The sequence below is a fragment of the Panulirus ornatus genome, chromosome 28, assembly GCF_036320965.1.
Source record: "Panulirus ornatus isolate Po-2019 chromosome 28, ASM3632096v1, whole genome shotgun sequence".
Lineage (NCBI taxonomy): Eukaryota > Metazoa > Arthropoda > Malacostraca > Decapoda > Palinuridae > Panulirus > Panulirus ornatus.
The window spans coordinates 10,854,742-10,868,286 of NC_092251.1; the positions used below are offsets into that span (position 1 = coordinate 10,854,742).

Below are 13,545 nucleotides of genomic sequence, written 5' to 3' on the forward strand. Positions count from 1 at the left end.
GTTTCTAACCCCTGCATTTAGTGAATTTAATCGTTTCTAACCCCTGCATTTAGTGAATTTAATCGTTTCTAACCCCTGCATTTAGTGACTATACTCATTTCTAACCCCTGCATTTAGTGATTTTAATCATTTCTAACCCCTGCATTTTGTGACTTTAATCGTTTCTAACCCCTGCATTTAGTGACTTTAATCGTTTCTAACCCCTGCATTTAGTGACTTTAATCATTTCTAACCCCTGCATTTAGTGATTATACTCATTTCTAACCCCTGCATTTTGTGACTTTAATCGTTTCTAACCCCTGCATTTAGTGAATTTAATCGGTTCGCAGCAACTAAAAGAAAGGAACAGTGAACTGAAAGCTGATCTCTGTTGCAAAATCAGGCAGTGAAGGGCGAAGCTGTTATGCCCAGCTCGTAATGAACTAGTGAAGGGCAAAAACTGTCATGAACAGATTCGGGATAGAGGAACGGGTTCCTGATTATCCCAAACTCCTGTGGGAGCAATGAACGGCTCCCCAGGGAGAAGTGAACGAAAGGATTGTCATCCCTAATGGGACAGTGACCAACGAAGTCGTTAATTTCTATCTTAAGTAAACAGTGAATGGTTAGACCGGTATATCAAACACTTGTAAAAGCAGTGAGCAGTGAAGGTGCTGCCCTGAGCAGCTGAGAGGATTCGAAGGGGTCCGCTTCTGTCGGGCCTGGAAAGCGTAAACCCCAGTTGGCTGAGGGACCACAAGCCAGCTGGAAGTGTCGCCCCGTGTGGTAGAGGAAGCAGCTGGAAAGTGTGGTCGGCCGCAGCTCCTCTCGTCTGAGGCAAAGAAACCAGGAAGATGGATTTCACGCTGTGCCTCACCATCCTCACACTCTTGATCCTCACGCCACAAGGTAGGTCAAGCCGGGGTGTGCACTTAGGGAAGTAAGGGAGGGACATGCACCCAAGTCTCTTATAACCCCCTCCGTGTGTGTGTGTGTGTGTGTGTTGTAGGGAGCCCTTGTAAGAACCTTATATGTGTGGCACCCCCCTAAAAAATACAATGATAACATTATCCTCTTTTCTTTTACCGTAGAAATAAGAGATGACCTCCGGGGAATCACGTATTTACGGCAATGCCACTCACCAGAGGAGGGATCAGAGACTCCTCTTTCTGTGGCTCTGGTGGCCACCTATTATTTGTTTCATACCAAAATGGTGACTGTGGCCAGACCTCTGAACGCATGGATACATAATTGACGATCGGCAGCTGCTTACATCAAACTCCCCCATGTAGTGTGGGACACAGACTTTTACACACACACACACACACACACACACACACACACACACACACACACACACACACTACTGTTCATGAACACATGCTTATAAAACTTCCAGCACAAATATCTACTGACCATCAATCATTCCTCTCTCTCTCTCTCTCTCTCTCTCTCTCTCTCTCTCTCTCTCTCTCTCTCTCTATATATATATATATATATATATATATATATATATATATATATATATATATATGTATATATTAGTGCAAGGGTGATAAAGGTGAGTGTCCAGAGCATGGACGGGCAAGAGTAACTCGTGTTTGTCTGGAGAGTGTGGTTTCTGATGGATGTATGTCTAGTGAGGGCGGTGTTTGAGACTAAGTTGAGATGGCAGCTGTTTAGTGATTGTCGGGTCAATTCATTATTTATGTGTTCTGTTTGTGTTACTTTTGCCTGGGATCTGTGGGCAGTGGAGGCTTAAGTGCGAAGGAGGGATATGCTTTTTATTTCTACTCAAGGGTTGGATCTTAGTTATGGAGTGGGAGGGTGAGAGAGGTATAGTGCTGTTGCAAAAAATAATACCGAGCATGATGAAGTGGAACTGCACTGGGAAGATCTCTTTTTTTCACTGTGTAGGTGTTGAATATTTGTGGTTGGTGAGCAGCCTGTGATTATTCATGGTACTCTGTACTGTGTGGTTTGCAGTTTTTTGTGTATATTTGTCATTGCGAGACGATCAGAGATCACAGTTTAGAGTGGAGTTGATGAAATGTTTGTAGAGGATGTTAAGGGATTCCTTTTCTTGTCCAAACCTGTTGTCAGATTACTGTTCTAAGGACATTACTTTTGTTTTACCTTTGTGTTAATGTTATTGGTATGGGGAATGAGTATCATGTGTGTGTGTCGTATAAGAAGCCTACAATGGTTGGTGTTTTGCTCAGTGGGAGTGACTGTCTATTCAAAGTGAATGCAGGAGGTGAACTGGATTTGTGTCTGGGATTAAGAAAGCGACTGAACACTTCTGTGGAGATGCAGAAATTCAGTTATGGGTGGGCCATTATCCCTGTTGTGTAATGTACTGCTGCATGTTTGTTGTTGCTAAATGTGATGCCATTGTGTTATGATATGGTTGCAAGGTCGTCCGCATATGAGAGGACCTTCATGTATTAGTTTGCTGAAGGTAATGGGAGGTCGTGTTAGAGGAGACTGAAAAAGGGTTGGAGTTGGTTAGAGCTGCTTCTTGGAAAACTTCAACGTAAAGTTTAAGGGTTTTAGAGTGAAGAACAATGCAAGTGTCTCTGGCATGGCGGCTGACTATGAAACTGGCCAACCATATATTTTTTCTTTTTTGCCATTGTTGTGGAGGGTGTTGTCATGTACGTTTTCAGTGAGGATGTGTCGAAGGAGTGACAAATGCTTCGTCGATGTCCACTGCCAATATTGTTGTAGCCATCTAGGATATGTTGTGTGAGGTCAGTATGTAGAGTGGTAGTGAAGTGGATGGGTTTGAAGCCATGCTGTGTGGGTGAGAGGGATATCTTCCCTTTTTGTTGCGGATCATTTTTTCGCAGAATTTGGATACCGAGAACAAGAGCGACATCGGGTGGTAAGAGGAGAGGGAGTTGGGTGGTTTGGACGGCTTTAAGACTGGCATCATGTTAGCAAGTTCCTAGGGAATATGTTATGCAGCCAGAAGTGATTGAAGATGTCTGCAAGAGCTTGCATTGCAACTGGGCCAAAGAATTTTGTGTGAAAGTTTGATACGTTGTCAGGGTCTGTTGCAAGAGAGTTCTTCCAAGGTTTTAGTTGTGTTGCTTGTATCGGAAGGAGTGCAGGGTGGGCTGTTGTTTGTGGACTGATTCTGCGTCGGTTTTTGATGACTTTAAGAAGCGAGGTTCTGTTGTGGCTGATTCCTGAGCAGTGTTTTAGGAGTATGTCTATGTGTTCTCTGGGAGAAAAATGTCACTGATATGGGTCAGGAGTGTCTCATATGGTGGGAGCTGGATTAGTGCGGCAAGTGTGGGGTCTTCGTTAACGTGCGCCTGATTGGTGGTGGGCGTCTCCTGTGATTCACTTTGTTGAAGGAGGAGTGCTAACATGTTGCTTGCCTTTCAGTGATTAGGTTGCTGACACTGTAACTTGGAGTTTGGATTCGTTCTCCAATTTCTACTGATGATGAACGATTATATCTGAGCTGATTTCTTTGTAAGACGAGGTGGGGAGAGGATTCGCTATACTTCTATTCATCTCGTGATGTTTGGCAGTTTTGTTTCTCCGTTCTGGGGTGATGCCTGGCCAATTGCTTTAGTTTTCAATTAGCTTTTTTATGGTTGTGTGGAGTGGGTTGGGCCAGGTGGAGTGTTATCAGGAAGGGTAGGTGGTCTGTAGACAATTCGTGTAGCGGGCTCTAAGTAGTCCGTGTATAAGGATGGTGAGCTGGTAATGTCTCGTGAGATCGATTACTGAATGTGGTGGGTAGGGAGCCCGGTTGGCTGGTCGCGTGGGTTGAGGATACTGAGAGGTTATAGTTAGTTTACTAGCAGTTCTGCTCCGGGAATTTTAGGCGTGAGAGCTGAACAAAGTAGGATGGTGGGCACTGAAATCTCCAGGGATAAGTGTTACATATATTCAAGAGTTGCAACTGGAGAGCATATTTGGAGAGGAATGTGGAAGGTGGAAGGTATGTAAGTGTGGGTTAATTCATAGTTAATAACGTGAAGTTATAGACTTATGGACTGTATTCCTGAGGTGTTGTCAGCTGTTTTGTAGTGTCAGTGGTGCTGGAGAATGGTATAGTAAACGAATGTCATGAGTCCTCCTCCTTCGTCTTTTGGTCTGTCTTCTCTTACGACTGTGTAGCTGCAGAAAGGTGGGAGGGAGAATATGGATGCGAGTCTGGTTTCTTGGATGACGGCTATGTGGATGTTGTGTCCTCAAGAGCTGGATGAGCATTTCTAGGTGTTTATTTCTGATGTAATTGGTGTTGAACTCCAGGGTATTAAGTTCATTGCTGAGGTTCTGCGAAGTAGAAGGATTTGCTTGAAACGAATAAGACTGGGCGTTTTGTGCTGTTGTTTGTTGGGTATTGTGTTGAGGGTGAAGGGGCATATCCATTGCTCTAGGTCGTCTTTCATGGATCACAGTAAAATGCTGTGGAGATGATACCACTGAGTGCAGATAGAACGTCTGAAGGTGTGAGATGATGACTAGACTATCATCTCTTAACAGTATAAAGAAAAAATGTGTGAACTTGTAAAATGTGCGAGGACGACCCTCGATCTGGCACAGCGGCCTGGGAAAGCTCGAGGCTGAACTTCGCACGGGAGCAGGGAAAGGTGTCTCCTTTGGAGGTAGGAAGACCGTCGCTAGGCATAGTCCTTCGGTGGTCTACATAGGTTAACTGCAGACCATTCTCCGTCTATTGCAGGTTGGTAAGCCCAACTGCAGATTGCCCTTTAGCAATGAGGCCAAGGGAGATTGGAGACTGCCCATATATACATATATACAAACATACGATAAAAGAATATACTTGGTTCCTCCCGGCTCACAGCAAGTCTGCCGTATTCCACTGCAGAGCTGTACTGAAACAAAGGCAGCCCCTGCCCGCTTATGCTGTAAGGAGCTTCAGCCGCTGTTAAATATGCAGTCGACGCAATCTTATGCCCTCACGTTTTCTTCATTATTTTTTGGTCCGACGTCAGTAACTTTTATTTCTTATGCCTCCCATTCTTGACGCTACTGAAAAGTTCCCTCCCAAAAAATTAACGGCTAATTTATTTTCTTTGTGAAGAAATTTGCTCTCTAATTTGTTCCTGACAAAAATCTGTCTTGTGTTTTCAAGCCTAACTCATAAGGTAAACAGAATCAGGAACTGCTTCGAGGCTTTTAAAAGGAAGGACAAATAAGACGCATTATACCATTCTCTTTCGCACTTTCAAGACGTTTCTACGTTCAAACCAGGTGACTATGTAAATGAATCTCTCTCTGCCTGTATATATATATATATATATATATATATATATATATATATATATATATATATATATATATATATAATCCCTGGGGATAGGGGAGAAAGAATACTTCCCACGTATTCCCTGCGTGTCGTAGAAGGCGACTAAAAGGGAAGGGAGCGGGGGGGCTGGAAATCCTCCCCTCTTTTCTTTTTCTTTTTTTTTCCCCAAAGAAGGAACAGAGAAGGGGGCCAGATGAGGATATTCCCTCAAAGGCCCAGTCCTCTGTTCTTAACGCTACCTCGCTAACGCGGGAAATGGCGAAGAGTATGAAAGAAAGGAAGAAAAGAAAAAAAAAAAAAATATATATATATATATATATATATATATATATATATATATATATATATATATATATATATATATATATTCATATGCCATCGACAGGTAATACAATAAAAATCTTAGCTCTAAACAGCACCATCACTAACCCAGTCACTGAAAGGCAAGAACTGCAGCACTGGCAACGTCAGCACGATATGCCACAACCCCCACAGCGACCAACTCCAACGTACATTCAAGAACATCCACAACTCCCATGCCAATCCTGCCTCGACACATGAAGTCCTTTTAGACAGTCTCGTAACTTTCCTTGTCCAAAAGAACACGCAACCATACCCCTAAGAAACTGCTCAAAATTCAGCGACAAACCACCCGCCCCAATAAACAAGAATTTATAAACAAAACACGTTATCCATCCTGAAATAATTATCTACCTACCTTTCACTTCAAAAAAATTTCAACATCTTAAAGCACCCTTGCAACTCACACGAAAAACGTTTTTGTTCCACTACAATGCGAGCGCTTACTGATGTCTTCAAATCACTGTGTTTACACAAAATCCCACACATCCGAAAACTTGCCAGCAGATTGCCAGTCTTGAAAACCTAACGACCATCCAACTAACCCCTCCTCTGCTCTGCTTGTATCACTTGTGTCTTGAAAAAGTGATCCACAATAGAATGAAAAATGATATCCTACTCACATGCACGGCATGGCATGGCGTTTGACCCAATCATGAACATACCACATTTGACAAAGACCTCAAACAACTTATTCTTGAGGGTTTCAGCCAACCACAACCCTCTTCCTGCACACATAAGTGGCATTAGACATCATCTAAAGCAAATAACACTGTTCCCAGACGCATCCTTACAAACAAGATACTTGACGCCACCCTCCAGAGGAATGACAAAAATATGGTTGACCAACTTCATAGCCGCTCGACCTGCCAGAGTCACTTACAAAGCCTTCACCTCTAGAGTCTAAAGCTCTATATTGGGATTTCCCAAAGAGCAAGTCTTTCTCCAACCTTTCTTCAATCCCTTACCACATAACCTCACATTTATACCTGTTGATCACCTCTCGTAAGATGATTTCAATATCACATCATAACATCCTGTTACCACAGAAGCAACAACAAAAATGCATCACTGTTACACAGTAGAAACAGTGGCTCACCAAGAACAGAATGTCTGCATGTCCACAGAAGTCATCAGTCACCCTTTTTAACCCCAGGCACACACAAATCTAATTTACAACCTCTCGTCACTTTGAATGGCCAATCGTTTCCATTCAACAAAACACCAGCTATTCCAGGCATCACTTACATGACAGACACATGACATTCCCTCTGCGCAACACGAACATGAACGCAAAAGCGACATGCAACGTGTAAATGCCCTCAGAACCCTAAATGGTACTGTATTTGGACACGGAAAAGTATCCCTTAGCATCCTCTGAAAACTTTTCATTCACTCCACCTTAAACTACGCCTCACCTCCCCGGCGGTCCACTCTCTCAGAAGCAAATAAAAGAAAGCCGCAGACCACTCCATAATTAATCATTAATCCCCACATTGAAATGAAAAGCTTATCCCTCCTACACTCTTCAGCAACCCATACCTAAAGATCCCCCCACCCCTACCACCACCACCAAGCACAACACTGACAAACGTATACAAACACTAAACACATCCCTCCCAAGCTGGAGTCTCAATTATCACACTACCAGACGTGCACCGGTGTGAAAGCCCACTCCCCCAGACATACAATTTTCTTTGAGTCTTGTCTACGCTCTACACACCGTTCGTCCATACGGCTTTTCAAACAATGACTCAATTTATTTCAAGACTTTCATAATCACGTTCCAACTACCACAATGAAGACACTGAACACTGCCAGGCACTCTCCCAATATATATATATATATATATATATATATATATATTTTTTTTTTTTTTTTTTTTTTTTTATACTTTGTCGCTGTCTCCCGCGTTTGCGAGGTAGCGCGAGGAAACAGACGAAAGAAATGGCCCAACCCCCATACACACGTACATACACACGTCCACACACGCAAATATACATACCTACACAGCTTTCCATGGTTTACCATGGTTTATTTATATATATATATATATATATATATATATATATATGCTTTCCATGGTTTCCATGGTTTATCTATATATATATATATATATATATATATATATATATATATATATATATATATATATATATATATATAAACATTTATAGTGTGTTACGAGAAAGTTTAGCTACTAGTCACTACGGGACAATAATTGCACCCAACAGAGGCTGGAAATTTCACTTTAAAAACGTTCCAAAATAAAAGGTAAAATAAACATCTACATGAAAATGACAGCCACGTTATAAACATGCAGAAAAACAACGCCGGGAGGATATGGAGAGAAGAAATACATTCCATAAATTTTCAGGACACGTCGAGTGAGGCCCATTCAAAAAACAACCCTTGTTTCTCGTTACTGAGTGGAGTTTCAAATTCCAATATCCATTCGGGGACAAATTGCACGGCGAGGACGCGCTGTGTGCGAATGTCAGTGAGCTCAAATTGCATCCCCTGGCTCTTACTGGAATGCCTTACTGAAGAAAGGAAGAGTAGCGACATCGTAGCCTTCCGCGGTGACGTAAACGGGTTACTAGTCAGTCTGGAGAGAGAGAGAGAGAGAGAGAGAGAGAGAGAGAGAGAGAGAGAGAGAGAGAGAGAGAGAGAGAGAAACGTCATACACTTACACCTTAAAGCATGAAGCTGGACGGTGGATGTGGCTTTACTTTGTGACCAAGAGAGAAGGGCAGTGGAAAGGAGAGGCAAGAAGTTCTGATGCCGTAAACAGAGGAGAGTAAGGGGCTTACTGGAGAACCCTTTGTCCTCTCTCATTCCAGGACAGAGTTCTTTAACGCTAGACAAAAGTTTTCTCATTCATACTGGACGACGTTCCGGCCAGTGCATCCCATGCCAGCCTAGGAATACCATCTCTCTCCGGCACCACTCGGGAATGACCTCTTCTCCCGTGCTACCCTTACAAATGCGAATGTCTCCTTTACCAATCCATCCCTGGAAGAGGTTTTCCTTGTCTCGCACCTTCCAAGAGTAATCTCTCTCTCTCTCTCTCTCTCTCTCTCTCTCTCTCTCTCTCTCTCTCTCTCTCTCTCTCTCTCTCTCTCTCTCTCACCTAGAAATAGCCTCCTACCTCATACCACCTTGCACTCCTTGCTATCTCCTGGATCTCTCCCAGCGAGGGGTTATATGCCACCGAACACCAGCCTGGAATGTCCCTCGAGAGGCTGACTATGTTTCATCTTACACTGGAATGTTTTCATTTGCTCTCCGTCACTCTGGAATGGTCTCCTTCGTGACTGCTTATGTGAGATGGTCTTGAAACCAATATATCCCCGGCACTGCCCTCGGCTCCCGTTCACAGAACAACCATAGGAAATAACATGAGATGAAGGGAGGCATCTCTTAACGAAGATATATAAGAGTAGTGGACGCATGGAATAGAGTGGGATGAGGAACCTGGCGTGCTGGTTTCAATAAAGTCTGGAAGCACGTCTACCTTGAGGGATAAAGCATTAATTCTACTGATGGAAGCAGTCAGCTCCACCTCGAAGATCCTACTGTAACACAGCTTGACCCAAAAAAACACCCAAATCTTTTTTGTTAAAAGACTTGGAAGACAAACTTCACAGCACAAAGAGAACACTGATGAACTGCCAGTACGATAAACAGACGTAAGAGAGTCGAAGCTAATATGACCGAGGCAGATGAAACCCGACTGAGTGGCAGAAATATCTTCGTATTGCTACCTGAACTGTATGGCTTTGGGCCTTTATCCACATGACCAATGACTGTTGACCACGAACTGCGTTCCATACGGTCATCATTCCCTCAAAGAAATAGGACACATCCACCAGCTTAAGTATCTGAAGGTGCATTCTTTTTAACACAAAACACAGTGTGGACTTTTCGCCGGAGTACCACATCAGGAGAACAGTAAAACAGACAGTGTCTGCTGGTGAATACTAGAATAGCATTCAAGGATATGGATAAGAAAATACTTCGGAAGGATTTAAAGGAAGTAAAGAAGTACCTTTAACTGTATGAGAGTAGTGGAAAAGTGGCATACACTGTGCAGTGAGACTAGGCCAACTTTAGAACATGCTTCTCAGGTTTGTTTACCACACCAAAAGAGGGATAAAGAACTCACAGATATGGTTACTGGAAATGTGAGAGGAGAGCTACAGGGAAACGCTAGAGGCCTCAGATTTACCACCTATGGAAGAAGTTAGACTGAGGGACAACCTGGTCATAACCTTAAAAGCCTTAATTCAAATTGATGCAAGGACCACCTGCTCATAACCTTCAAGTTCAAAATCAGCTCGATGTTGTAGAACGAGATTTCGAAAGATTCAGGGAAGGAATTACCAGAGACCCATAACATGAAATTAAATGAGAAACTCGTTAAAGGATGTATAGAAGTTCCTATGTAGTATAAAAGAAGTGAATGAATCGAATAAACAAAGTTATGGAATTATGAAGTTTGTAAAGTTGTATGACAATTGGAAAAGTTCCAGAGTTGGGGGTCCCATGAAGTGTAGAACTCCATCCTTGTAAAGTATAAATAGATAATTACAGATAAAGAGCAATAATTTGATTAGAAAGATGGGCAGAGTCGAAGGTTCATTAGTAGCTATATAGACACACGTCAAATAACTAAACCTCATTTTACAATTTTCTGTGTGTGGAGGAGAACTAAAAGATTCCAGAATTTCCAGCTTTGACTCTCTGAAATGACTCATAAATGTAAGTAAAACGAAAGAATATATCAATTATCTCTGTACTGAAAGATAACACCTTCCCAAAGTATGACAGTTTTCTTTTCCCCCAAGCGAACTTTACGTCACGAAAATGATCTATTTGGTTTGAAAGCTGACAGCGTCGGGGCCAGGTGACCTGCTGGCTTCAGTCACATCATTCCCGGTGGGACACATATCCAGTAACCCCAGAATTAATCTCTCAATCTGGACTCACTGGACAGTCGTGCTGCATTATTCATGGTTAAATAATCTCGCTCCGCTCGCGTCTCAGGCATCTATATTAACATTTTTGTGTTCGTGGCATTTGCTGCTGGAGTGGAAGATTGTGGGTTATGTTCTAGTAATGGTTCCTCCCTCTAAGTCCTGTCCAGTTTTCTGTGTGTGAGTGGAGAACTGAGGGATACAAAAATTTCCACACCTGATCTCAGGCTTTTGTAGTCTAAGACGTATTGCTAAAACCACTCAATCTTCATTGAGGATAAATTGATTTATTGGATTTCTTACTTACTCCCAATGTCCATAGACTTTTTAATTCTCTGGTTTGTGGATTACACTTCCTTGACCTGATACGATTCAAAAATGCTCTTCATACAGTGTTACGAGCAACTGTAGCATCACTGTGAGATCAATCTTCAACTGAAAATGAACCCCCTCTCCGTCTGCCATAAGGTACACAGCCATAACCAGATTAATACTCTCTAGAATTTCAGCTTGAAACAAAAATTTCTTTTTAATCGATGGACTGTCTGCAGGATACGTCAGTGGCAGCCGTAACCCCAGGAGGCATTACAAAAACATTGTGAGGCCTGCCCACGGCGCCCACGCTGGGGACCTCATGTTGACCGGTGAGTCTGGATAGCCAGTGATGATGATGACAACCCAGCACCGAAAAACCTGATCGCTGGCACATCGCACACAGCTTCCATCCCTTGTGACAGCCTTTTAGCACCCACCACTTGCAAGCCTGTGGTACTAAGTAACAGCTCCCCTAAGCAGTATTCCATAACATCCAGCACCTTGTAATAGCCTTAAAGTATCACGATGGAGCCTCCAGCTGTATATAAATAGCCTCCAGCACCACTTGGTAGCCTGTACTAAGTAATATGTCTTAGCAGTCTTCTGTAGCATCTTAGCACTTCGTGATAGTCTCTATTATCATTATAAAAGTATCCTCCACCAGTATAATAATAGCCTTCCAGTACCTCTTGACAGCTTTGCACTAAGTCTCAGCCTTCAGGTCAGAGCATCAGATTCCAGCACATTGTTAGCTTCCAGAAGCACGTGTTACTTTTCATCACAAGGCGCTGGCTTACAACATCACCTGTTTGCTTCCAGTGCCTGGAATTGCTATCTCTACCAAGAGCAAAGCTTTCAGAACCACGAGCCAGTTTCCAGTATCATCGTACACGAGACTCAGGAACTATGTTTGGCCTCAGGCAAACTCATGTCTCCAGGTATCATACGTCAGTCTCCATACACAACGTTATTTTTCAGCCTCATGGGGTCATTCTTGCGGCTTTTACTGTTATATTCCAGCATCAAGCGCCATCACGTGGACCCACGAGCTTGTTCTGCAGTGGGCGAAGTGAAGGGCAGTTCATGGGCTGGTGACTGGAACCAGGTGGTCAGTTCTAGATGTCCAGTGCCAGACCGAATTCCACGACAGTTCTTGAACTACTTAATCTTCTTGTGTCAGCTGTTCCCCTGATTATTCCCCGCCGTAAACAGCATTCTATATATGTATGTATATATATATATATATATATATATATATATATATATATATATATATATATATATATATATATATATATGAAGGCGTACAGAGATGACAGGTGATAGGATTCTTTGACACCTGAGGGCTTCGAAAGTAATGAGTTAGAATCTAATGACGCAAGGGGGTCCAAACCCCTCTCCTGTCAAACCTCGTAACAAAAAGGATCTCTAAAAACTAGTGTTTGAAACTTGGCTTCGCGAGGTCGACGCATTTATGAAATCTGGTAACATGAAGACTTGGCGCGTAATTAACCCGCGTAGTAACGTGACGCTCCGACAAGAGAGTCAAGCTACTGATGAACGAAAGTTAGGTTACTTCAGGACGCAGCAGCTGGTACATGGAACAGGTGACGAGTGACTTGTACCAACACACGAACCCAACAACTGCGTTTCCTCTACTGAGCATTACATTCTGGTCCCAACCAAGTAGGTTCTGACTATACCACCCCTCCCCTGGCCTTCCTATTGGTCGGAGGAAGCAGTGATACGATACTCGTATGTAAATAGACATATATATATAAATTTCAAACACACATGCCGGAGGGAATGGATTCATACCTGAATATGTTTGCAGATAATGTCATGGTCATGAAGGAAGAGAAGAGAGAGGAGAATGACAACAACATACAAAGGGACCTCGACAAACTCCAAAGCTGGTCTGATACATGGCTAATGAAATGCAACCCAAGTAAATGTAATGAGGTTGAAGCATGGTGGAAGAGTGCCTCAATATGATTATTACCATGAAGGATATAAGCTGCAGTAAATTGTTTGTGAAATGATCTTGAAAACTGACATTTTTCTTAACCTGTCAATAGGGTCCTACATAGGGCGAATAAGACATGTAGTACAACAGCTTCCAAGCATACGAATAAGGAAATACTCACCATGCTGTTCACATCCTACATGAGACCAAAACCAGAATATGCTTCTCAAGATGGGTCACCGCACCTGAAGAAGCGCAAAGAACTAATAGATAAAGTCCAGAGGAGAGCAATGAAGGAGGTATCAAACCTCTTGGATTTCTACGAGCGAGGTCTATTGGAGACAAAACAGAATGGCCAGTGGATTGTCTGTACTTCAACCACCACAACCAGGATTGGAACCTTTCGTTCGACCCTGACCGGGCCCGTGAATGCGTTACGGTTAGAAACAGTGACCGCTATACCACGGAGGTTTAAAAGCGATGAGGAATGCAAGGGAACCTAGGCAAGTTCCAAATATGGTTTATACTAAAGTTATTGAGCTTCAGCTCGAGAAAATGCAAAATAATAAGGATGGGACACATTTACAGGCCTCGATATGTATGTTATGTGTTAGGAAATAACGTGCAGAATATGTGTCAGAAGGAATTGG

The 13,545-nt window shown here is 42.8% G+C and overlaps 1 protein-coding gene across 2 annotated transcripts in view; it reads left to right on the plus strand.

The window, feature by feature from the left end:
• Window positions 1-325: 325 nt before the first annotated feature.
• The window catches only part of LOC139757834 (protein amalgam-like), a 107,669-nt gene continuing 94,449 nt past the window's right edge, over window positions 326-13,545 (plus strand). Inside the window, exons 1-2 of one of the 2 annotated variants that reach the window (XM_071678724.1) lie at window positions 326-888; window positions 11,166-11,258. In XM_071678724.1, the coding sequence (XP_071534825.1) occupies window positions 834-888; window positions 11,166-11,258 (148 nt within the window). In that variant the 5' untranslated portion in view covers window positions 326-833. The remainder of the gene's footprint in view (window positions 889-11,165; window positions 11,259-13,545) is intronic. The other variant, XM_071678725.1, reaches the window with a different exon arrangement.